The following is a 24,838-nucleotide window of genomic DNA, read 5'->3' as shown; positions in this document are numbered from 1 at the left end:
AGTAAGCCAGAAAGATAAAGAACATTACAGCATACTAACACATATATATGGAATTTAGAAAGATGGTAATGATAACCCTATATGCAAAACAGCAAAAGAGACACAGAAGTACAGAACAGACTTTTGAACTCTGTGGGAGAAGGTGAGGGTGGGATGTTTCAAAAGAACAGCATGTATACTATCTATGGTGAAACAGATCACCAGCCCAGGTGGGATGCATGAGACAAGTGCTCGGGCCTGGTGCACTGGGAGGACCCAGAGGAATCGGGTGGAGAGGGAGGTGGGAGGGGGGATCGGGATGGGGAATACATGTAAATCCATGGCTGATTCATGTCAATGTATGACAAAACCCACTTCAATATTGTAAAGTAATTAGCCTCCAACTAATAAAAATAAATGAAAAAAAAAAGTTCAAGCAGAGGCCTCCTATGGCCCCACCCTTATGACTTTTCTTCTTAGAAGATATTCTAAAACCACTAGTTTACCTCATCAACTACCAAGTGGCCAGCATATTTCAAGTTCAAGTCACATGGGAAGTGACTAGGGAAGTAAAGAGCCATGTTCTTGACCTAGCTCACTGGCCAGACTGTATTCAGATTTGGATTCAAGGAGATCAAACCAGTCAATCCGAAAGGAAATCAACTCTGAGTATTCATTGAAAGGACTAATACTGAAGCTGAAGCTCCAATACTTTGGCCACCTGATGCAAAGAGTTTACTCATTGGAAAAGACCCTGATGCTGGGAAAGATTGAGGGTGGGAGGAGAAGGGGGCTACGGAGGATGAGATGTTTAGATAGCATCACTGCCTCAATGGACATGAATTTGAGCAAACTCCAGGAGAGATAGTGAAGGACAGGGACTGAACAACAACAAACAGCCATGGAGATAGGTCTCCCCCGGAGTCACAGACAAACAGCACCCACGATGAACATATAAACAAAGAAAGCTGAAAAAGAAGCCAGTGTGTTCACTGATGACAACAAGAAATCCCATTTCTCTCTGACATGTTTGTTCTTTCTCTTGAACACACCTTCATGATACTTAATTGAGTTGTTAACACTATGTTCGAATATTCTGCTCAAGCCAATAAATAATAACCCAACTTGAAAATCCACAGTTTAGATAAAATAATCCATATTGAGGAATGTTGACAACCTGGTTCCATTTGACAAAAATCTGGGAAGTCTTAGTCATACTCTTATGCACATAATGAAGTAACCAAATACACTTCAACATAGTAAGAAGGAAGCAGATACGCTTTCTCATACATTATGCACTCTGGGCTGTGAACTCAATTGTTCTGCATTCCTGGCCCTGATGTAGTTATAATCCCATATACTGTCTGTGGTTCAATGTCAAGGCTTAGTTCTCCTGGTTGATATCATCTCAGTGCCAATTAGTTTAAACAGAACTAGTTCCTACACAGCGTGGACAGGAACAGCACATGAACTCTACTTTTTGGATGACATTTATTTAAGAAAAACACCTTTGTAAGCAAAACCATTACCTGTTCTTTAATTATGGTTAATTCAGAAACAATATTCCTTACGCTGCTGTCTCGGTCTTTTTTATCTTTTCCAAATGCTGGGTTATGTAAGTTGACCTCTTTCATTGCTAAAAGATTTTGACCACTGCGCTTCCTAACCTAAGATAAATGAGACAGAGAGAGAGAGAATAGTAGAGAGGAAGACAGTGATTACTACAAATTAATAAGGTCACATGATTAAGCCAAGTCATCTCAATTAGTTATATAACTTTAAAAATTCAATTTGAATTTACACTAAGCTCAGCTCAAAAAAATTGTTATCAGTATCTCCTGAATCAGGTTGTCGTTTTTAGCAGGATTTTACTGGGTAAGTACAGAAACAACGGTGTGAATTTGGAGAAGGTGTCATGCATTAGGACAAGCCATTCTGACTATTTGCATGAGAAATCAATGACACTTTCTGTCTTCAAAGATCAGTGGCCAGTTTCTAGAGCTGAGAGTGAGATATCAGTGTGGCCATCTGTTGGACAAAAACAAATCATTCTACTTTTTATTTCTACCTGCTCACCAACAAGCGCTCCAATTCACGTGTGTGTGGGTATGCAGGGAGACATGCAACTTGTTTGGGAACATCAGAAACATTGTTTGAGGGCCAAGTCACCTTGTAAACACAGCCAAAAGCTCCACTGCCGAGATGATCCAAAATCGCATAGTTGCCTATATATTTTGAAGGAGCTTTATTCTGATTAATGCTTTCAACATTTTCAGCAATTTGCTTCAGTTCATCCTCCTAACCAAAAAATGAAAAGGAAACAGGTCACTATGATAAACACATCCTAACCACATAGCAGCCTGCCAAATTAGTTAAAAGTCAAGACTTACCACTAATAAATTCAACTTTGATACTAATTCTTCGTAAGCACTGATATCACGAACATAATGTCCTATATCAATGAAGGTCTCAAACAGGTCGGTGGGGAAAAGTCTACAGAGAAAAATGCACACACATACTTCATGTAGGGGTTTGAAAGTCTGGCCTGTTCCCTCCCTTTGGTGCCCTCGTAGGTAAATTACATTAAATATACTGGCCAACAAATGGGGGCAATAATGCTTTCCAACTTATCCCACAAAAATAAACTAGACACACGTCTCAGGGGGCAAGGAAAAGTAACTGGAAAGGGAAGTTCCAGAGATCTGCTGCACAACCCTAGCTTACAGTTAGGAACACTAGACTGCACAGTTAACAATGTAAGAGGGTACGTCTCATGCGATGTGCTTTTTGCCACAATAAAACAAATAGATATGATACAGATTTTACAGAAATGTTATCTGTAAGGCATTTGGGGGTATGGTATCAAACATAGTAGGAATGGATGCTTACCAGATGTCTACTGAGCACAGAGCACTTTCACAAATGCCGTTTGAGTCAGTCCTCATATTAACCCGAGGAGGGAAATGGTAACCTAACTTTTGAATGTTTCATGAAAACAGTTAAAATACAGATGAATAAAAATGAAGATATTTATGCATCATTTCCAAGCTACTGGTTTCAAGGGTTTGGGTTTATTAAAATCTTCTAAGTCCACCGATGTGGATGATTTGTTGTTATTGTTCAGCCACTGAGTCCTGTCTGATTCTTTGCAACCCCATGGACTTCAGCACATCAGGCTCTGCTGTCCTCCACTATCTTCCAGAGTTTGCTTAAATCATGTCCATTGAGTCGGTGATGCTATCTAAATATCTCATCCTCTGCCGCCCCTTCTCCTTTTTCTTTCCATCTTTCCCAGCATCAGAGTCTTTTCCAATGAGTCACCTCTTTGCACTGGTGGTCAAAGTATTGGAGCTTCAGCTTCAGCATCAATCTTCCAATGAATATTCAGGGTTGATTTCCTTTAAGATTGGCTGGTATGATCTCCTTGCAGTCCAAGGGACTCTCAAGAGTCTACTCCAGGATCACAATTTGAAACCATCAATTCTTTGGCACTCAGGCTTCTTTATGATCCAACTCTCACATCCACAACTACTGGAAAAATCATAGCCTTGACTAGATGGGCCTTTGTTAGCAAAGTAATGTCTCTGCTTTTTAATATGCTGTCTAGGTCTGTCATAACTTTCCTTCCAAGGAGAAAGCATCTTTTAATTTTGTACCTGCAGTCACCATCCGCAGTAATTTTGGAGTCCAAGATAATAAAATCAGCCATTGCTTCCACTTTTTCCCCATCAGTTTGCCATGAAGTGATATGACCAGACACCATGATCTTAGATTTTCAAATGTTGAGTTTTAAGTCCGCTTTTTCACTCTCCTCTTTCACTTTCATCAAGAAGCTCTTTGGTTCTTCACTTTCTGCCATTAGAGAGATATCTTCTGCATATCTGAGCTTGCTGATATTTCTCTCAGCAATCTTGATTCCAGCTTGTGTTTCATTCAGCCCAGTACATCATGATGTACTCTGTATATAAGTTAAATAAGCAGGGTGACAATATACAGCCCTGATGTACTCCTTTCTCAATTTTGAACGGTCCATTGTTCCATATTCACTTCTAACTGTTGCTTCTTGACCTGCAATACAGGCTTCTCAGGTGACAGATAAGATGGTCTGGTATTCCCATCTCTTTAACAATTTTCCACACTTTTCTGTGATTCACAGAGTCAAAGCTTTTAATGTAGTCAATGAGGCAGAAGTTGATGTTTTACTGGAACTCCCTTGCTTTTTCCATGATCCAATGAATGCTGGCAAATTGATCTCTAGTTCCTCTGCCTCTTCAAAACCCAGTTTGTATATGTGGAAGTTCTCAGTTCACATAGTGCTAAAGCCTAGCTTGAAGGATTTTGAGAATAACCTTCCTAGCATGTGAAATGAGTATAACTGTCTGGTAATCTGAACACCTTTTGGCATTGCCGTTCTTTGGGCTTAGAATGAAAACCGACCTTTTCCGCTCCTGTGGCCACTGCTGAGTTTTCCAAATTTGCTGATATATCGAGTGCAGTCCTTTAACAGCATCATCTGTTAGGCTTTGAAATAGCTCAGCTGGAATTCTATTACCTACACTAGCTTTGTTCATAGTAATGCTTCCTAAGGCCCACTTGACTTTACATCCCAGGATGTCTGGCTCTAGGTGAGTGACCATGCCATCATGTTTAAGACCTTTCTTGTATAATTCATCTGTGTACTCTTGCCACCTCTTCTTAATCTCTTCTGATTCTGTTAGGTCCTTACTGTTCCTGTCCTTTATTATGCCCATCTGTGCATGAAATGTTCCCTTGATATCTCTCATTTTCTTGAAGAGATCTCTGGTCTTACCCATTCTATTGTTTTCATCTATTTCTTCGCATTGTTCTTTAAGAAGCCCTTCTTATCTCTCCTTGCTACACTCTGGAACTTTGCATTCAGCTGGGTATATCTTTCTCTTTCTCCCTTACCTTTCACATCTCTTCTTTCCTTGGCTATTTGCAAAGCCTCCTCAGACAGTCACTTTGTCTTCTTGCCCTTCTTTTTCTTTGGGATGCTTTTGGTCACTGCCTCCTGTAAAATTTTACAAACCTCCATCCACAGTTTTTCAGGTACTCTGTCTACCAGATCTAGTCCCTTGAATCTATTCATCACCTCCACTGTATAATAATAAGGGATTCGATTTAGGTCATACCTGAATGACCTTGTAGTTTTCCCTACTTTCTTCAATTTAAGGCTGAATTTTACAATATGGATTCATGATCTGAGTCAGAGTCAGCACCAGGTCTTGTTTTTACTGACTGAGAGAGATAGAGCTTCTCTATCTTGGGCTGCAGAGAATATAATCTGTTTTTGGTACTGACCATCTGGTGATTTACAGCATTGAAATAAAAGGTTATAATGAATAAATATATATAATAATAATAATGAATAATGGTGACCACAGTCATGAAATTAAAAGATGCTTGCTCCTTGGAAGGAAAGCTACGGCAAATCTAGTCAACATAATAAAAAGCAGAGACATCACTTTGCCAACAAAGTATAATCAAAGCTATGATTTTTCCAGTAGTCATGCAGGGATGTGAGAGTTGGACCATAAAGAATGCTGAGCAATGAAGAATTGATGCTTTTGAATTGTGGCACTGGAGAAAACTCTTGAGAGTACCTTGGACACCAAGGACATCAAACCAGTCAATCTTAAAGGAAATAAACCTTGAATATTTATTAGAAGACTGGTGCTAAAGCTGAAGCTCCAATACTTTGATCACTTGATGTGAAGATCCAACTCACTGGAAAAGACCCTGATACTAGGAAAGACTGAGGGCAGGAAGAGAAGGCGGTGACAGAGGATGAGAAGTTTGGGTGGCATCATCAACACATGGTAGGAGGGAGGGAACACAGCTCCAGCCATCATCAGATTTTTGGATTAAAGATCTACTGAGCATGGCCCCACCCATCAGAACAAGACCCAGTTTCCCCCACAGTCAGTCTCTCCCATCAAGAAGTTTCCATAAGCCTCTTATCCTTATCCTTCAGATGGCAGACAGAATGAAAACCACAATCACAGAAAACTAATCAAACTGATCACATGGACCAAAGCCTCGTCTAACTCAATGAAACTATGAGCCATGCCATGTAGGGTCACCCAAGATGGATGGGTCATGGTGGAGAGGTCTGACAAAATGTGGGTCACTGGAGAAGGGAATGGCAAACCACTTCAGTATTCTTGCCTTGAGAACCCCATGAACAGTATGAAAAGACAAAAAGATAGGGAACTGAAAAATGAACTCCCCAGGTCAGTAGGTGCCCAATAAGCTACTGGAGAAGAGTGGAGAAATAACTCCAGAAAGAATGAAGAGATGGAGCCAAAGCAAAAACAACACCCAGTTGTGGATGTGACTCGTGATGGAAGCAAAGTCTGACACTGTAAAGAACAATATTGCACAGGAACCTGGAATGTTAGGTCCCTGAATCAAGGTAAATTGGAAGTGGTCAAACAGGAGATGCCAAGAGTAAACACTGACATTTTAGGAATCAGTGAGCTAAAATGGACTGGAATGGGCAAATTTAACTCAAATGACCATTATATCTACTACTGTGGGTAAGAATCCCTTAGAAGAAATGGAGTAGCCCTCATAGTTAACAAAAGAGTCCGAAATGCAGTACTTGGGTGCAATCTCAAAAACGACAGAAGGATCTCTGTTCATTTCCAAGGCAAACCAATCAATATCACAGTAATCCAAGTCTATGACCCAGTCAGTAATGCTGAAGAAGTTGAAGTTGAATGGATCTATGAATACCTACAAGACCTTCTAGAACTAACACCCAAAAAGGATGTCCTTTTCATCATAGGGGACTGGAATGCAAATGTAGGAGGTCAAGAGATACCTGGAGTAACAGGCAAGTTTGGCCTTGGAGTAAAAAATGAAGCAGGGCAAAGGCTAACAGAGTTTTGCCAAGAGAATGCACTGGTCATACCAAACACCCTTTTCTAACAACACAAGAGAAGACTCTACACATGGACATCACCAGATGGTCAATACTGAATCAGATTGATTATATTCTTTGTAGCCAAAGATGGAGAAGCTCTATACAGTCAGCAAAAACAAGACCAGAAGCTGACTGTGGCTCAGATCATGAACTCGTTATTGCCAAATTCAGACTTAAATTGAAGAAAATAGGGAAAAGCACTAGACCATTCAGGTATGACCTAAATCAAATCCCTTACAATTATACAGTAGAAGTGAGAAATAGATTCAAGGGATTAGATCTGACAGAGTACCTGAAGAATTATTGACAGTGGTTCGTGACATTGTACAGGAGGTAGTGATCAAGACCATCCCCAAGAGAAAGAAATGCAAAAAGGCAAAATGGTTGTCTGAGGAGGCCTTACAAATAGCTGTGAAAAGAAGAAAAGCTAAAGGCAAAGGAGAAAAGGAAAGATATAAGCATCTGAATGCAGAGTTCCAAAGAAAAGCAAGGAGAGATAAGAAAGCCTTCCTCAGCGATCAATGCAAAGAAATAGAGGAAAACAATAGAATGAGGAAGACTAGAGATCTCTTCAAGAAAAGCAGAGATATCAAGGGAATATTTCATGCAAAGGTGGGCACAATAAAGGACAGAAATGGTATGGACCTAACAGAAGCAGAAGATATTAAGAAGAGGTGGCAAAAATACACAGAAGAACTATACAAAAAATATCTTCATGACCCAGATAACCACGATGGTGTGATCACTCACCCAGAGTCATACATCCTGGAATGTGAAGTCAAGTGGGCCTTAGGAAGCATCACTACAAATAAAGCTAGTGGAGGTGATGGAATTCCAGCTGAGATATTTCAAATCCTAAAAGATGATGCTGTGAAAGTGCTGTACTCAATTATGTCAGCAAATTTGGAAAACTCAGCAGTGGCCACAGAACTGGAAAAGGTCAGTTTTCATTCCAATCCCAAAGAAAGGTAATGCCAAAGAATGTTCAAACTATCACACAATTGCACTCATCTCACATGCTAGCAAAGTAAAGCTCAAAATTCTGCAAGCCAGGCTTCAACAGTACGTGAACTGTGAAATTCCAGATGTTCAAGCTGGTTTTCGAAAAGGCAGAGGAACAAGAGATCAAATTGCCAACACCCGTTGGATCATCAAAAAGCAAGAGAGTTTCCAGAAAAAACATCTGCTTTATTGACTATGCCAAAGCTTTTGACTGTGTGGATAACAACAAGCTGTGGAAAATTCTTAAAGAGATAGGAATACCAGACCATCTTACCCGCCTCCTGAGAAATCTGTGTGCAGGTCAAGAAGCGACAGTTAGAACTGGACATGGAACAACAGACTGGTTCCAAGTTGGGAAAGGAGTACGTCAAGGCTGTATACTGTCACCCTGCTTATTTAACTTTTCTGCAGAGTACATCATGCAAAATGCCAGCTGGATGAAACACAAGCTGGAATCAAGACTGCCAGGAGAAATATCAATAACCTCAGATATGCAAATGACACCACCCTTATAACAGAAAGTAAAGAACTAAAGAGCCTCTTGATGAAAGTGAAAGAGGAGAGTGAAAAAGTTGGCTTCAAACAACATTCAGAAAACTAAGATTATGGCATCCAGTCCTATCACTTCATGGCAAATAGATGGGGAAACAATGGAAATAGTAAGAGACTTTATTTGGGGGGGCTCTAAAATCACTGCAGATGGTGACTGCAGCCATGAAATCAAAAAACACTTGCTCCTTGGAAGAAAAGCTATAACCAACCTAGACAGCATATTAAAAATCAGGGACATTACTTTGCCAACAAGGTCCATCTAGTCAAAGCTATGGTTTTTCCAGTAGTCATGTATGGATGTGAGCATTGGGCTATAAGGAAAGCTGAGCACCAAAGAATTGATGCTTTTGAACTGTGGTGTTGGAGAAGACTCTTGAGAGTCCCTTGGACTGAAAGGAGATCAAATCAGTGTATCCTAAAGGAAATCAGTCCTGAATATTCATTGGAAGGACTGATGATGAAGCTGATACTTTGGCCACCTGATTCAAAGAACTGACTCATTGGAAAAGACCCTGATGCTGGGAAGGATTGAAGGCAGGAGGAGAAGGGGACGACAGAGGATGAGATGCTTGGATGGCATCACTGTCTCAATGGATATGAGTCTGAATAAGCTTTGGGAGTTGGTGATGGACAGGGAGGCCTGGTGTGCTATAGTCCATGGGGTCACAAAGCGTTGGATACAACTGAGCAACTAAACTGAAATTGACACAATGGACATGGGTTTGTGCAAACTCCAGGAGACAGTGGAGGACTGGGAAGCCTGGTGTGCTGTAGTTCATGGGGTCACCTAGAGTCAGATATGACTTACTGACTAAACAAAAGCAAGGAGTAACTAATATTTCCTTTTTTCCCCTAAATGTTAAGTGTCATATAGAAATAAAGTAAAAACACAAAATGTCCCATTCTGAACAAACGATGTTCAATTAACCCATGGTTTTATTTCCATTCTGGTTTATCAATAAAATTCTAATAAGAACCTGGGCCTTTGATTTGGCTAACCTGCCACCTCTATGGTGCACAGACCACACCTGTGAGTAACCACTGTCTGCTTCCTGAGGTGGTGGCTTTTTTGTCATGCTCGGCACACAGCCTTCTGATCCAGGAACATCCAGCTTTCTACCCTACAAGTGAATTCCTATCCTATGAAGAGCATCCAGATAAGTATTTTCTTCTCTACTGATTAAAAGGCAGTGATTAGGACTTCCCTGGTGGTCCAAGGCCTGGGAGTCCACCTACCAATGTGGAGCACTCGGCTTCGATCCCTGGTCAGGAAGGATCCAACATACTATGGGGCAACGAAGTCCGTGGGCCCCAACTATTGAACCCGAGCTCTAGAGCCTGTACTCTGCAACAAGAGAGCAGTCCCTGCTCCACTCAACTAGAGAAAGCCTGTGCTCAGCAACAAAGACCCAGTACAGCCAAAATTTTTAAAAAAAGGAAATGACTAGATCAACTTCAGACATTTCTGAAGGGGCAAAAACAAGCACATGATTTTATTTCATCATTTTAAAAGTTAACGTCTTAAAAAAGAGAGAAAAAGTAAACACTGCAGCAGTCACAAGTAATGAAAAGAGCTGTACTGATTTGATTCACGTGCTTCCTCGTCACTCTGCGAATGTTCGGTGTGAAGATATCACTTAGGGCTGCTTTGCTGTATCTGTGCATTTTAAGAAATCCGAGGACACATGGTTTGCATTTTGACTCTTTCTTCTCTTACTGTTTGCATATAAAGCAGGCCTGTGAAAAAAGTTGAATCTAAAGATCACGGGTCACTCAAATTTCTCTAAGCTCATACCTTTTAAAGAGTGGTCTGTTTCTTTCCATACTGAAGAGAAACCTCAAGGCTCTGAATGCATAACACTGGAAAATAGAAGGATATGTGATTCTCAAATGGTAGCTCAAGAAGGTAAAACATTTTCAGGATAGAATGACCATGAAGTGGACACTAACGTGGCTCTACAGTGAGCATGGCTGGTGCATATGGGAGCCACAGCTCATATCTGAGAACAGGTGACATCAACACCAGAGCCAGTTCCCCTGTTTAAAAAGCATTTGCATTGCAGAAGCCTAGCAGTCTGGGCCTTGTTTGATTCAGTGCCTGTCATTAGTTCCTTTCTAGAATGTACAAAAGGAGCACAGAAACAAGAAATAGAATTCCTGTGCCAAGAAAACCAAACGTCACAAGATTTCCAGGAGTTCAAGGTTAATTTTGTTTCTAGCCTGCTACGTATGCCTCAATATTTATATAATTTTTGTGAGAAAATAAACCCTAGAAATGATGACATATAAAAATATCCACAGGCACAGTGGACTCCAACTTGACAAATTGGTTTCTTGAGTAAAGTCTAAGGCAGTCCCCAGACAGAACCATCTACAGTCACTCCTGAGAACACTCAGAAGAGGCCTGTGACGGTTCACCAGAGAAAAAAACACACTGGAAATTCCGCAGTGCTGAGAAAAGAGAGCAGAGAACCCCCGGCCTGCCGCTGTACCTGTACCCGAGGCCACCACAAGGGTGACTAGCGTTGCTGAGTTCGAGTCTGGAATCATTTCATAAAATCAGTGATCTAAGTACAGAAGGGTCGCAAAGAAAATGGCCTGGAAAAGTCAGGCAGATATAAGACGACACAAACGAGCCTGATGAGAAAGCAGTGGCGGCTGTGAGAAGTGGGGAACCTGTGTGAGTCTTGGGAGAATTTACCTACAAATTCTTTAAAGCCCTCTGCAGACCTAACAGGCTGCACATCCAGTAGAGGGCGGACTTGTCCTGTTCTGGCGCAAGGTCAGGCCTCTGTGCTGCCTGAGAGAAAGTCAGCCCCACGCCTCTATGTTCTCAGCGGTGGCTCTGTCTGCCAGCCCACAGACACCAGCACAATTTCTCTGCAGGGTCTGACGATCATTCTGGGTGAGAGCTCTTAAGTCAGCTTGAAGGCAGATGGTACTTTTTACTTCCTTTTCTAATGACTTGAAAAAAATGATGAGCTTCAACAGCTGCAAAGGCTTCCTCTGAATCCGATTTTATTATTCCAGTGTCTCGGGGAACACTTGCCCCCTGGTGTCCATGAAAGACCCTGCAGAATGTGACCCCTTCTTACCCACCAGGCCCCTTCTCCCACCCCCACACACCTGCCCTAAGCACGCTCTGAGCTGCCAGGCCTTCCGGCTGTGTCCATGCTCCTCTGTGTATGCTCATCCCCTCTGGAGCAGGGGTCATGGGTGTCCACCCCACCCCTTCACTCTCCCGAGCAGCACCTTCTCATCTCCTGAGATCCATTTTACAAGTTTGCCTTTGTAGAGGAGAAAGGCTACTGACTGTGGGCCATGCTTAAATACAGCACATAATTTCCACCCCCCCCCTTTTTTTTTTACTGATATATAAGCAATGTTTTTAAAAACACAGAACTTATGGATAAGCAAAGAAATATCTAAATAAAATCACCTATCTCCCTATGGAGAAACTACTATTAAACCTTTTACACTGTTTTAACAGCATTTCTTTCCATGCCAGCCTCTCTCACCAGGTATTTTTCCCTCAGAGTCAGTACAGGGGACCAGTGCTAACCTACAAGTTCTAAAAATCATACCTTATATTATCAAAATTTCCCCAGATCCCAGTAACTTGATATTAACGAATAACAGATATGTTTATTACCTGTAATAGATTAGTTTTTGCTGCATTCTTTTGTTTGTTTGGTAAAATTAATTTAGCTATCGTATATATACCATTTTCCTGAAAGAATAAAGATGCCATGTTATCAGTGAGCAAAAAGAAAAGAACAACTTTAAAACATTAAAGAAGAAATTTTGGAACCATAAGTAAATATTATAGGACAATACTAAAGATGTTAATGTAATGTGTTTAAACATCAAAGGGTATAACCAGATCTTAAAATTTCAACTGTCATTAAAGATGATAACTAAGTACACCAATTAAAAGAGATTTAAATACTTTAAAATCAAAGAGTAGGAGCCAAAAAGGGAGCAGAGTTAAGGGATCCAAATATCTCTATATTTTGCATTTTAAATATAAAATTATAAAATATAATTATAATATATAAAACTATAATTTATAAAAATTGTATAAAATATTTCTCCCTTTATTGTTCTATTAATTAAATAATACATGGAGATAAATTAGCATAGAAAAGAAAAGAGAAAATTAAGAGAAAATAGATTTTAAAAAATCAATGCTATTTGTATAAACAATTAACATCTTTCTAGACTTATTCTCAATGGACATGAGTTTGAGTAAACTCTGGGAGTTGGTGATGGACAGGGAGCCCTGGCATGCTGATTCATGGGGTCACAAAGAGTTGGATGTGACTGGGCGACTGAACTGAACTGAACTGAGACTTATTCTAATACAAATATACACATTGAGGAATGAACAAATGTACTGCCTTACTGGTACTTTTTTATTATCTATTAAACACATAATTTACTAAATTCTCTAAGTGCAGAGTTTTACCTGCCTTACTGCACTCAGTCTTTTATAAAATAATTTATTTTTAACTGGAGGATAACTGCTTTACAATATTGTTGTAAATATTGCATTGTTGGTTTCTGCCATACATCAACATGAATCAGCCATAGGTATACACATGTCCCCTCTCTTTCGAATCTCCCTCCCCCCTCCTACACCATCCCACCCCTCTAGGTTGTCACAGAGGTTGTTTGTGCTCCCTGCATGACACTGCAAATCCCCGGTGGCTACCTATTTTACGTTTGGTAATGTATGTTTCCCTGCTACTCTTTCAATGCATCCCTCTGTCTCCTTCCCCCACTGGGTCCACAAGTCTGTTCTCTGTGTCTGCGTCTCCACTGCTGCCTGCAGATAGGTTCATCAGTGCCATCTTTCTAGATTCCATATATATGTGTTAATATACAGTACTTGCTTCTCTCTTTTTGACTTACTAGCTATTATGTGAATTAGTCTTACAGTTTCCTTGTTTTATACATGACAAAGTCAATGCTTAGGCTGAATACTTTTCCAGAGGCCAAGAGAGCAAGTTAACAGTCACGGGACTGAGCTTCCCCCTGCCTTACCAGCCACCCTGAGCTGCTGAGCTCCTCAGGGACTCTCATCACTGCTGACCTGACCCTTACTAACATTATGAATTTATATATTTTTAAGTTGATGTATTGACCCCCCCCAAAAAAGTTTCCTCTGCAAAATCCAACAAGCAGGAACTAAGTTTTATGGGTGGTATACAAATGTGTGTATTTATACACACACACACATACATATGACTCCATATGTAGTAAGTTGGTTACTGAATTATGCTTTGTGTGTTTTCTGAAATTAGTCTCTCAGCAATAAATATTTTGTTTGCTGTGTTTCATCCATATGACCCCACCATCCCACTACTGGGCATAGACCCTAAATAACTTGATGTCCTCTTAAAGTTACTGTTATCCTTAGCTCATGGAATCCTGTGTGCCCCAAATTAAAACAGTTCAGGATAGCTTTTTAAAAAAGTATAAAGAGAATGAAATAAACTGCATATAATATAAGAAATAAACACCATCAGTCAACTACAAGGCAGTTCTCTTAAAGCTAAGTGAGTTAACAGGGGAAGGACAAGAATATAAAATGGAATCTTACACGTCAGATAAGAGATCACAATACCTTAAGACCGGGCTGTCGGTACCACAGAGGCCATGTCCTGGCACACAAGGGCCGCCTGCAGCGGCCCCCCCCCCCCGCCACACCCTCCCACACCCTCCCACACCCCACCCCCGCAATGTGCGTGGTCCCGACGCCCCAGCCCGGCGACTGTGCGTGCTCGCGGTGCCCCGCCCCGCCACTGTGCGTGGTCCTGATGCCCCGCCCCCCGACCGTGCGTGCTCGCGGTGCCCCACCCCCCACTGTGCGTGCTCGCGGTGCCCCGCCCCCCCGTGCGTGGTCCCGACGCCCCGCCCCCCCACTGTGCGTGCTCGCGGCGCCCCACCCCTCACCTGCACCACCTGGTGGGCGTTGGTGTCGTCCAGCACCAGCTCCGTGAGGGCTGCACAGCAGGCTGCAACGAAAACCACCAAACACCAAGTCTTTCGTGCCCACGGCTACACTTGCATGGTTACATCCGCACTCTCACTGCCTGCCTCAGAGAACTTCACTGGCAGAGTCAGTCCTCAAAAAACACTAACTTTCTGGGCCTTCCCTGGTGGACCAGTGACCAAGACTCCACATTCCCATTGCAGAGGGCCCGGGTCTAAGCGCTGGCCAGGGAGCTACATCCTACATGATGCAACTAAAAACCCCACATGCCTCAATGAAGATCAAAGACCCCGTGTGCTGCAGCAAGACCTTGTGCACCCAAATAAAGAAATATTTTTTTTGAAGAGTTGGTTTTAAAACAAATACTGGTTTTCCCTCTGGCACACCTCTGGGGAAAGGCAGCTGAGTTGTGCTGGCCGGCGCCTGCCTTCTCCATGTAACCCAAGTGCCACACACCCCACGCACCGCCTGTGCACTGGGGGAGGCGGGCAGGGACCATCCGCCCCGAGCCCAACACGGGCCCTCATGGAGCAGGTGTGCACTGTACGTCCACGATGGGTGGACAAATAGTGTGCACTTTAAATACACTATACAAAGTAACCTTTACAATCTGGGCATGAACTGTTTCGGAGGGCTGATAGACTAGGACACAGAACTTGTAAGGAGAAGGGGCCAGGAGTCCAACCCCTAGCTGTGCACCTGTCCAGAACACGGTAAGGAAAGTCGGGGTGTCGTTAATCTGCAATTCCAACACTGGTACCAAGAAGTTTCAAGCGTCCACGTGAATTTAACTTCATAGCTTTTATAGTTATAAATTGGGCCTAATTAATATTATCCTTATAATCTTATAATAGAATAATACAAAGTTAAACAGTATCAAATAATAAAACATAATGATGTGATATAAATACCTGCTTGAAGAGAGAAAGTATTTTCTTGTATTTCCCGAGGGCTTAAATCTTCTGACAAATGAAGCTGCTGGATTCGGCCAGCAGCATTGGCACTAGACAGGCTTCCAATGGAGGATCGATCAGAAACAAAATTTCTGTCTCTGAAAAAGAAGTCAATGCACAGACTGATTTACCAATGGCAGTTCATGGTCAGTCCTTTCTGGTTTCCATTTGAGAAATCTTGCCTCTCCCAGATCATAAAGTTTTCTCCTATGCTATCTTTATTTTTGACCTTCCAAACTACCCAGACATGATTTCTGTGTACGATGTGATGTAGGAGTCATCTCTCTCTGTTTCATTCAGCCGCCTCTGTTTTGAACTCTTTTCCTCTGCCATTTACTTGAATACATCTCGGTCTTCATCATTCTGGGTTTTATCTTTTTCCATTAAATTTCAGCCTTCTTTTATCTTAGGGAAGTTCTCTTTTATTAGATCATTGAGGCTTTGCAAAATTTCCCTTGCCTTAAGGGTGTCAATTACCCACATGCTCTGCGGGTACACTTCCTTTCCCTGGTTCCCTCGTCCGCTTCCCTTGTGCTGTATGTAATGTCATCAGGCATGCCCTTCCCTTCACTGACTCCACGTTCTTCCTGGTACTGGGTTTGGGCATGTTGTTCAGTTCTCATCTTTCCCAGCTCTATAGTCATCCTGCTCTCCTCTGTGCTGTTCTATCATCTCACCTTCAATTTCATTTTATAAACTTCACAGTCTGTTCAGTCTTTGACAAAATAAAGCATTTGATTCTCTGTTTACTTGGTGTAACATCTCCACAAGAGATTATTTATCTGTCTTTATCTGCTTTGTTGCCTTTTGTTTTACATGACTGCCCTGAGTTGTTTTTTGTTTGTTTTTGTATTTGTTTGTCATGACCGCAGCTGTACCTAGATTTCTGTATGCCCAAATGTAGCATGGATGGAGTCCCCCGGCCTCCCTCCTGCATCACCAGGCCCTCTGCCCTTCCTTTGGGGAGCACAGGGAAGAGCATGCAGCCGGGTCTAGGGGTAATCACCATTAGTGACTTCAGTTATGATCAAACTTGGATGTCAGGGCTCACTCTGCCTGATCCAGAGCATGGAGCCTTTTAGCTACTGCCTCTGAGTTTGGGACTGCGGGTGAATGGGCATGACTAGATCTCCTGGATGCCACCCTGACAACACAGCCTGTTCATACTCCAGCCAGTAGACAACCTGGCAGCCTTGTACCAGCTCCAGGCAGCCAAGCTCTGAAAGGATACTGTTTACCCAGCTGGGGTCATAATTCTCCCAGAGCACTGAGCAATGTTTAACATAGAATAAGTGTTGACATATATCATCTTTCCAGGGAAGAGATTTCTAACACTGTACCACGGAAGTGGACTGGGAAAATTACTTTTTTTAGATGTAAAAGAACTCTTTTCTATCAAGAATAGTTATGGCTTGAACAAAATAGGAAAACTAGTGCCTTATATTAAACTCAGTTCTGTGTAGGCATTGTCCTTGAAATATTGCTTATTATATAATTTAATTTTATCATCAAGAAAATAGCTGCTCTCCAAGAGGGCTCCCTACAGCCACTGTAATAACTATCATGGAACAAAAATTATCACCACCACCACCATCAACATCATCATCCTACAAACTCAAGTGGGAAAAAACATCTGCAAGCAGAGTTATTTTGACTATTAGGCTAACCCATTATGCCACAATGCTAATGAAAGATTTATAATTTAAACTTTAAAGTATTTGAGATTTTTGTGTGATATTCATGAAAACAAGAAGGTTGTCAACAGTCTACACATCTTTTCCTTGGTTTTGGCAAGGACAGAAATTGTTAAGAAAGCTACTGCTCAGATCTCTAGTCTGTTCTTACACTTTGGAAAGTTTCCTCACAAAATGGAAGTGATGACACACAGCTCCACAATATCAAGTTACAAGGCACAATAAGCACAAAGTCTGAATGAAGTTGATGTGATAGCATGTTATATTAAAATTGATGTTACTCTTTTATTAGAATGAGCTTTATTTACATACTACAGATAAGTGTGATCTTTTTCTAGGCAGATTTAATCCTTTTCACCTTTAATTCAGCATCTAGAGGGACTGAATTATACTTTACAATAATTTTAGGTAATAGAACCCTCCCCACTGATGGTACCAATAGATGTTGTTATTCAATACTTCAGAATATGTAATACACATAATATCTACTATCTGTTGTTACTGTTATAATTTTTGCAACATACTTCAAGAGAATTTCAGTTTACAACTCTTTCAACAAACCATTCCTTCCCCAGATTCATGGCCCTGAACCTCACTGAATTCTGTTTTTAAAAGAGAGACAGCAAGGTGTTCACACAGCTCAGAGCACTGCCATGGAGATTAGAGAGAAGAGACGAGCAACTGGACCAGGGTCGGTAACATGGAATCATTTCATGGACAGTATTTTCTCCTGTTTCAGCTAAGGATTATACACCTGCTCCAGTCAAGCAGGCTTTGCCTTCTCTTTATAGATGAGTGACCTACATGCACACAGACATTTTAGTAAAACAGTAGTAACTAGTGTACTTGTTGGGATTATAATATGCATATACTGATTCAAGAAGGGTAGCCAGACAAATGTTTTCTGTGGGTTTCTATTCAGCCCACATTTGCAGAGTGAAGGCCTTCTTTACCCCTGGCACTAACCTGGAGGCTGGTGATGTAAAGATAAACGTGTCAGGGCTCCCCCCAACCCCGCACCCCACCAAGAAGCCAAAAAGACAAATGTTCCCGACATTAACAAAGAGCCTGTTTACAACAAGTAAAAATGACTCTGCAGAAGAGGAATCACCAAAGAGCAGGGGAGCTAGCCGAGCATGTGCCCACCCTGCCTTGAAGCGGCTGAGACCCCAGCCTTCATCAACCAGGGTGACACAGGTGGAAGTCCACCCTGACTCACCCTCGTAAAATATGAAGAAGTTGCTTGATGCCACCCCAAATGCGGATTTCCACGCTGGTCTCTGGGTCCTCGCAAATTTGCACCAGAATCCAGACGACACTCCATAGCAGCTTCAGGTGGTCTGAGTGCAGCAGGCTGAGCAGGACAGGGACCCCCTCGTAGAGCTTCACCTGCTCTCTCACCTGGCGCTCGGCACAGAGCAGGCGCAGCAGCTCGGCTGTCAGCCTGGACGAGGGGTCGGGGCGGGGTTGGGGGGGTGGGCAGGAGGTGGGGGGGTAGGGAGGGGGGCGGGGAGGAGGTGGGGGCATGCACTCAGCTCAGGCGGACCGGCCTGGCTTGGTTCACACTGAGCTGCTCACTCGCACAGACTGTGGCACTCAGACGCTCCACATCCCGGTCTGCACACGTTTCTGTAAGGGCTGGACCACAGCTAAGTATTTGTAGCTCTGTAGGCCTTACAGTCTCTGTCACGACTACCCAGTCACACTCACACGTGCAAGGGCAGCCACAGGCAACACACAAAAACCAACAGGCACAGCTGTGTGCCGATAAACCTTTATTTACAAAAACAGGCAGGGGGCCAAATTTCACCTGCAGGTCGTGGTTTTGTAACCACATTCTAAGTCAGAACAGTATCCCCATTAGTCTGGCTAAAAACCTACTAACCAGCAAATAGGCATCAAGTACATACAGTGGGACCTGCACTGTGCCCAAGACCAAAGAAATATAAAAGCTCTATCTTAGTCTTCAGAAACTTATTCTGTGATTGTAAAAATGAGACATTAGGGACTTCCCTCGTGGTCCAGTGGTTAAGAATCCACCCTCCAATGCGGAGGGCATGGATTCAATCCCTAGTCAGGAAACTAAGGTCCCACATGCTCAGGGCACCTCAGCCTGCATGCCACAACTAAGACCTAATGCAACCAAATAAATAAATCTTTTTTTTTAAAAAATGAGACATTAATATATGATGGCAAAAAAACACTATGATCCAGGGAAATTAAATGCAAAGCACTCAGTGAACATCTGAAAAATAAAAGATAATGATGGATAAGACATAAGGTTCAACTAAGCTCTGAAACATATGAGGACAGACATTTCAGAGAAGCATCCTATCCCCCAGGCTCACACTCTGAACACTCTCCTGGGATGGTGTCAATGGGATTCTCCATGAATACTGGAGGCAAGCATACTGGAGTGGGTTGCCATGCCTTCCTCCAGGGGATCTTCCTAACCCAGGGATTGAACCTGCATGTCTTATGTCTCCTGCATTGGCAGATGGGTTCTTTACCACTAGTGCCACCTGGGAAGCCCCCACAATTCCTTTACCCGAGCTAATTTTCCACAGCTCCTCTCCCTCCCAAATGTCTATGCTCTGACATTCAGAACATATGTGCTTTGGTAGACTGCATTCTTCACCTTCTCAAACTTCCTACACCACACCTTCCCTCTTCTTTCTAAGTGAATCTCATTGTGTGGCTGAATTCCACACCCCACACATTAAAATCAGAACTGTTCCCACAAAATCCATGCTATCATGCTTAAAATCTCTCCGTGAGTTTCCATGATGTTCATGATAAAAACCACACTATTTAGCACAAACAGCCCATCAATGACCTGGTTAAAGGTGTCTCATCTGTAAAATATGGGAAGAGTTATTGTTCAGATTCAACAAGTCAACACAGAGAAGTGCTTACAGCAGGGCCTGGCCTGTAGAGAGCTGGCCGAAGTGAACTCTATTTCTAACTTATCACCATCTGTTTGACTAGTTTCCTGGCACCCCCTCCCGCACTCTGCTGCAGCTGTACCCACCCACCCACACACGCTCATCTCTTGCACATCACTGCTCGCCTCCAGGGGGAGCATATTCTGTTCACTTGTTCCTTTTACTGCCTGGACAATTGCTCCTTCCTTTAGGAAACTTGGAATGACCTCTTGCTCCAATTGGAGGTGCTCTGCCCCCAGGGTATCCTCCTGTGCCTCACCGACCACACCAACTACAACGCTGGGGTGAAACGGACGGCTTGTGTGTCTGACCCTCCCCTGCATTGTGCAACCCTGTCTCGTTCATTTTTGGCTTTTCAATACCTGTGCAGGGTCTATTAGGTAAATGAATTCAGATAACCAAATCTATGCCAACCAGTACAGTGGGTAAAAGAGGGTTAAATTGGCTCAGAAGAATTCAAGGGATTTACTATTAATTAAATGTCAGTGCTTTATTGCCTCGGATTTCTATTAACTATTTTGCCTCCTTAGAATATTATGATTTATTCAACTCAGTATCAAATGACACTCAACTAAGTACCAAATGACACAGGTTGCAACTTGATAACCTAACAGACATCTGGATATAGTACGTTTTTAGGGCAAAATGTAGTTCAAGTGAAAATGACTCATTTTACTCCAGATTCTTTTGGTCATGAAATCAGTCAGTAGCTATCTTGGTGTATTTTACTTGCCTTAAGCAAAATAGATTTTAGGAATCTAATCATTTATCCAACACACAGTCTGAAATTACTAAAAGTAGAGCCACCTTAGAGTTTCTTTCCTTAAGGAGACAGGAGGTAAAAAAAAATGTAATAAACAAAAGTATTAAAGATGCAATCATAGATTTATATATTTCGAATATATGACCAGTTCTAGAAGTGAGATAGGACCAGAGATAAACTGACACACCTCTTTACTATTTGTTACTTTATATAAACTTAAATAGAAAATAAATGCCAAGCTGACTCGTGATATTCAGCTAACAATGTAACATGGCATAATTAGAATAATAACCATCATTTTCATTAAATATAAGACACTGCCATTTTCCCCTGTTAGCAATCCTACCTTTTGGAAAGCAAGTCATATTCATGCAAAATCATCAGCAGATTTTCTACAATGTTGAGCTCACTTATCTTCTCCCTACACTCTGGACTACAAATTGAAAAGTATTAGTAACTATGAGAAATGGCTTTTATTGATACCACATCCACATATTTAATATCTTAGTCCTCATATTATCCCAGGAGGAGAAGCAAAATGCAATATAGCTCTATAGAGAAGGGCTACATTAAACGCCAACATTCAGGAAGTATTAAGTAAGTATAAGTAAGTAAGTATTCAGTAAGCATATGTCATAAATTTAAATTTGTTCAATAACAGTATGATGATTAACACCATTCCCACTGGAGAGGGGGATTCGTAGGGTGTTCACTAAAAAGCAGTGAGGAGCATTACTCACAATATCCAAGAAACAGAAACAAGCTACAGGTCCTTCGATAGATGAAATAGACAGAGAAATGTGATGACTGAATATTTATACATAGTTATAACTGAATATAATCATGTGTACACAACTGAATATTCAGTTCAGTTCAGTCGCTCAGTCGTGTCCGACTCTTTGCGTTCAGCCATAAAAACATGCTGTCATTTTTGATAATGTGGATGAACCTAGAGGACATTCTGTTAAATGAAATAAGCCAAACAGAGAAGGGCAACTACCATATGGCATCACTTACATGTGAAATCGAAAATAAACCAGCAAAACTGACTACATAGAGACAGAGAACAGAAGAGCAGGTGCTTACTAGGGGCTGGGAGCAGCGGGAACAGGGAGATGCGGGTTAAAGTGCACACACTTTCAGGTGTGAGAAGACTGTCCACTAAAGATCCACATACTCGGCAACTGCAGTTGGTAACACAGGGTCATGCTCGTGAAAGTTGCTGAGAGAAGATTTTACGTGTTCTTATCACAGAACCAAAAAGAGAGGCGAAGAGGTGTTAATTACCTTGATCTTGGTAATCACCCCACAGTGTACATGTGTATCAAATCTTTACATTATACACTTGAAATACATAAAATTACATTTATAATTATTCCTCAATAAAGTTGGAAACAGTGGAAACCATGTCAGACTTTATTTTTTTGGGCTCCAAAATCACTGCAGATGGTGACTGCAGCCATGAAATTAAAAGATGCTTACTCCTTGGAAGGAAAGTTGTGACCAACCTAGATAGTATATTAAAAAACAGAGACATTACTTTGCCAACAAAGGTCCGTCTAGTCAAGACTATGGTTTTTCCAGTGGTCATGTATAGATGTGAGAGGTGGACTGTGAAGAAAGCTGAGCGCCGAAGAACTGATGCTTTTGAACTGTGGTCTTGGAGAAGACTCTTGAGAGTCCCTTGGACTGCAAAGAGATTCAACCAGTCCATTCTAAAGGAGATCCGTCCTGGGTGTTCGTTGGAAGGACTGATGTTGAAGCTGAAACTCCAGTACTTTGGCCACCTGATGCGAAGAGTTGACTTATTGGAAAAGACCCTGATGCTGGGAGGGATTGGGGGCAGGAGGAGAAGGGGACGACAGAGGATGAGATGGCTGGATGGCATCACCAACTCGATGGACATGAGTTTGAGTAAACTCCAGGAGTTGGTGATGGACAGGGAGGCCTGGCATGCTGCAATTCATGGGGTCGCAAAGAGCTGGACACAACTGAGCTGAACTGAACTGAACTGAAAGTTGGAAAAAACAAAACAGTGATCCACTGATTGGCATAAAAACATATTTAAACATATTTAAGTTTTTCTTGAAAATAATCATAACCTCTGAAAGGGTTACCTAGAATTTCTTAAAGGGCAAAAATATTTAAAAGTCTTAAATATAGAGGACAGAATGAAGAAAGACAGTCAGGGAGATTCAACTGTCAAAGAAATGTGCAATTTTAGAGTAGAAATAAGTGAGGGTTAAATGAAAAGACTAGGTAAATATTTCTGGTCAGAAAAAAATTTTTAACTGCTTTGCTGTTCCAACTTAAATTCTAAAATGATGCATTTCCACCCCAATCCTCTTCAAAATATTGACGGTATTTCATGTTTTTATTCACAAATCTTAACTAAGTAGGTAGCAAAATAAATTTTGCATTTCTCCCATCTGAGTTGCTATAGCAGCAGAACTTTTAAAAATGCACTCACCTTTCAGCTAAACTAGCAAGAGCCAGAAGGGCGCCCAACAGAACATTCGTATCTCGGGCACTGAGTAAATTTACTAATGTCTGGGAAATGGAATAAAATAAAGTTTAATTATATAAACGTACTACAAGCTTCTTGAACAGTATGTTTCCTTCTAAAGATTATAGATACTTAACCTCAAAACAGAAGGTTTGCTAAACATGCACGATTCTCAGTTCTTTCCGCGGCAGGCGTCCACCCCTCTTTGGATGAGCTCCTCGTAAGCATTCCCCACCAAAGGAAAGAACCAAGGGGACCCAAGTACGTGGTCTTGTACTTCCAGGTCCGTGCTCTCTGCTCTGTCCGCTGGTGCCACCCATCACTCAGGATGAGAACTCATCCTGACTCGGGCATTGCCATTGTGCAGGCACTTTCCAAATTACGGAAGTATTTTTTCAACAAAATGTTGAAGACTGTCTTTTTTTCCCCACACTAAGGAAAATATGTTAACACTATCAGACACCCCATTTGCCTCTCAAATTTCTTACTGATGCTAAGTAACATCACTGAGCTGGGAGTCACCTGTATCTCACAGTCACCTTCTCAGGATTCCTATCACTGCAGATTTATGTATCTTCTCTCTACATTTTCAGAGTCCCCCAGAGTGTACCCCCAGACATACTTCAGGCCAGAGCTGCAACCAGTACAACTGCTAGGCTGATTTTGGGTTTCCACTATGTGAATTTTCCCCTTAATGACCTCATGCACTAGCATTATCTTTGTTTCTCAGATCCCTTCCTCTTTTTTTCCTCTCACTTTTTCCTTTCTGTCTTTTTTTTTTCTATTTTTCCCCCCAAGGTGCATGGCATATGGGATCTTAGTTCCCTGAATAGTGATTGAACCTGCAGCCCCTGCCGTGAAAGTGCAGAATCCTAACCATGGGACCACCAGAGAAGTCTCTCCTTTCTGTCTTCCAACACAATGTTTCCCAGACTCCAGTCACTGACATATCATTTCACAATTTTTGTAACAAGCACCCTTAACACTAACTTAATGTTACTCAAAAATGTTCTTCAAATTCTAACTGATATTAGTGAAATATATAGCTATCGAAATAAAAAATGCTAACCTGTATATCACTAAGAATCAAACTCCATAAAATGAGTAGCATGTGCTAACACATTTTAAACAACTTTCCTCTAATACTTGCTGGATAGTGGCTTCCTGGGACACAGAAACTCACAAACTATTGAAACCTAGCTCTAGGCAGCTACCATCTAAATGGTTTTGCTATAAATATAAATGTAGTCTGTTTTGACTAAGCCTGCATTCACTCATCTTGAAATATGTATTTGACTCACAGGTTGGTAATACTAAACCATCTTATTTTGAGGTTAAACCACATGAAACTTACCTACAGACCATGGTAATTTCCCATGGTTCAAACTAACATAACTTCATGTGCCAAACTAATATTTATTTATTTGTAAGTACACACCTGGGGTCAGTTGATGTATAGCAACATTTAAATTAGGCAATCAAATTAGTTGATTAAGC

The 24,838-nt window shown here is 41.6% G+C and overlaps 1 protein-coding gene across 2 annotated transcripts in view; it reads right to left on the bottom strand.

Moving 5' to 3' along the window:
* NEK10 (NIMA related kinase 10) overlaps window positions 1-24,838 on the bottom strand; it is a 290,181-nt gene that overhangs the window by 190,859 nt on the left and 74,484 nt on the right. For both annotated transcript variants that reach the window (XM_043443207.1, XM_043443206.1), the window contains 10 exons: window positions 23,306-23,385; window positions 21,182-21,268; window positions 18,347-18,571; window positions 15,392-15,531; window positions 14,441-14,502; window positions 12,135-12,212; window positions 10,278-10,342; window positions 2,370-2,472; window positions 2,149-2,277; window positions 1,509-1,646 (listed from right to left, as the gene is read on the bottom strand). In XM_043443207.1, the coding sequence (XP_043299142.1) occupies window positions 1,509-1,646; window positions 2,149-2,277; window positions 2,370-2,472; window positions 10,278-10,342; window positions 12,135-12,212; window positions 14,441-14,502; window positions 15,392-15,531; window positions 18,347-18,571; window positions 21,182-21,268; window positions 23,306-23,385 (1,107 nt within the window). The remainder of the gene's footprint in view (window positions 1-1,508; window positions 1,647-2,148; window positions 2,278-2,369; window positions 2,473-10,277; window positions 10,343-12,134; window positions 12,213-14,440; window positions 14,503-15,391; window positions 15,532-18,346; window positions 18,572-21,181; window positions 21,269-23,305; window positions 23,386-24,838) is intronic.

This window comes from Cervus canadensis, chromosome 22, assembly GCF_019320065.1.
Source record: "Cervus canadensis isolate Bull #8, Minnesota chromosome 22, ASM1932006v1, whole genome shotgun sequence".
Taxonomy (NCBI): Eukaryota; Metazoa; Chordata; class Mammalia; order Artiodactyla; family Cervidae; genus Cervus; species Cervus canadensis.
Note: the sequence above shows the minus strand (reverse complement) of the source record. Positions and strands in the feature narration are given on the sequence as shown.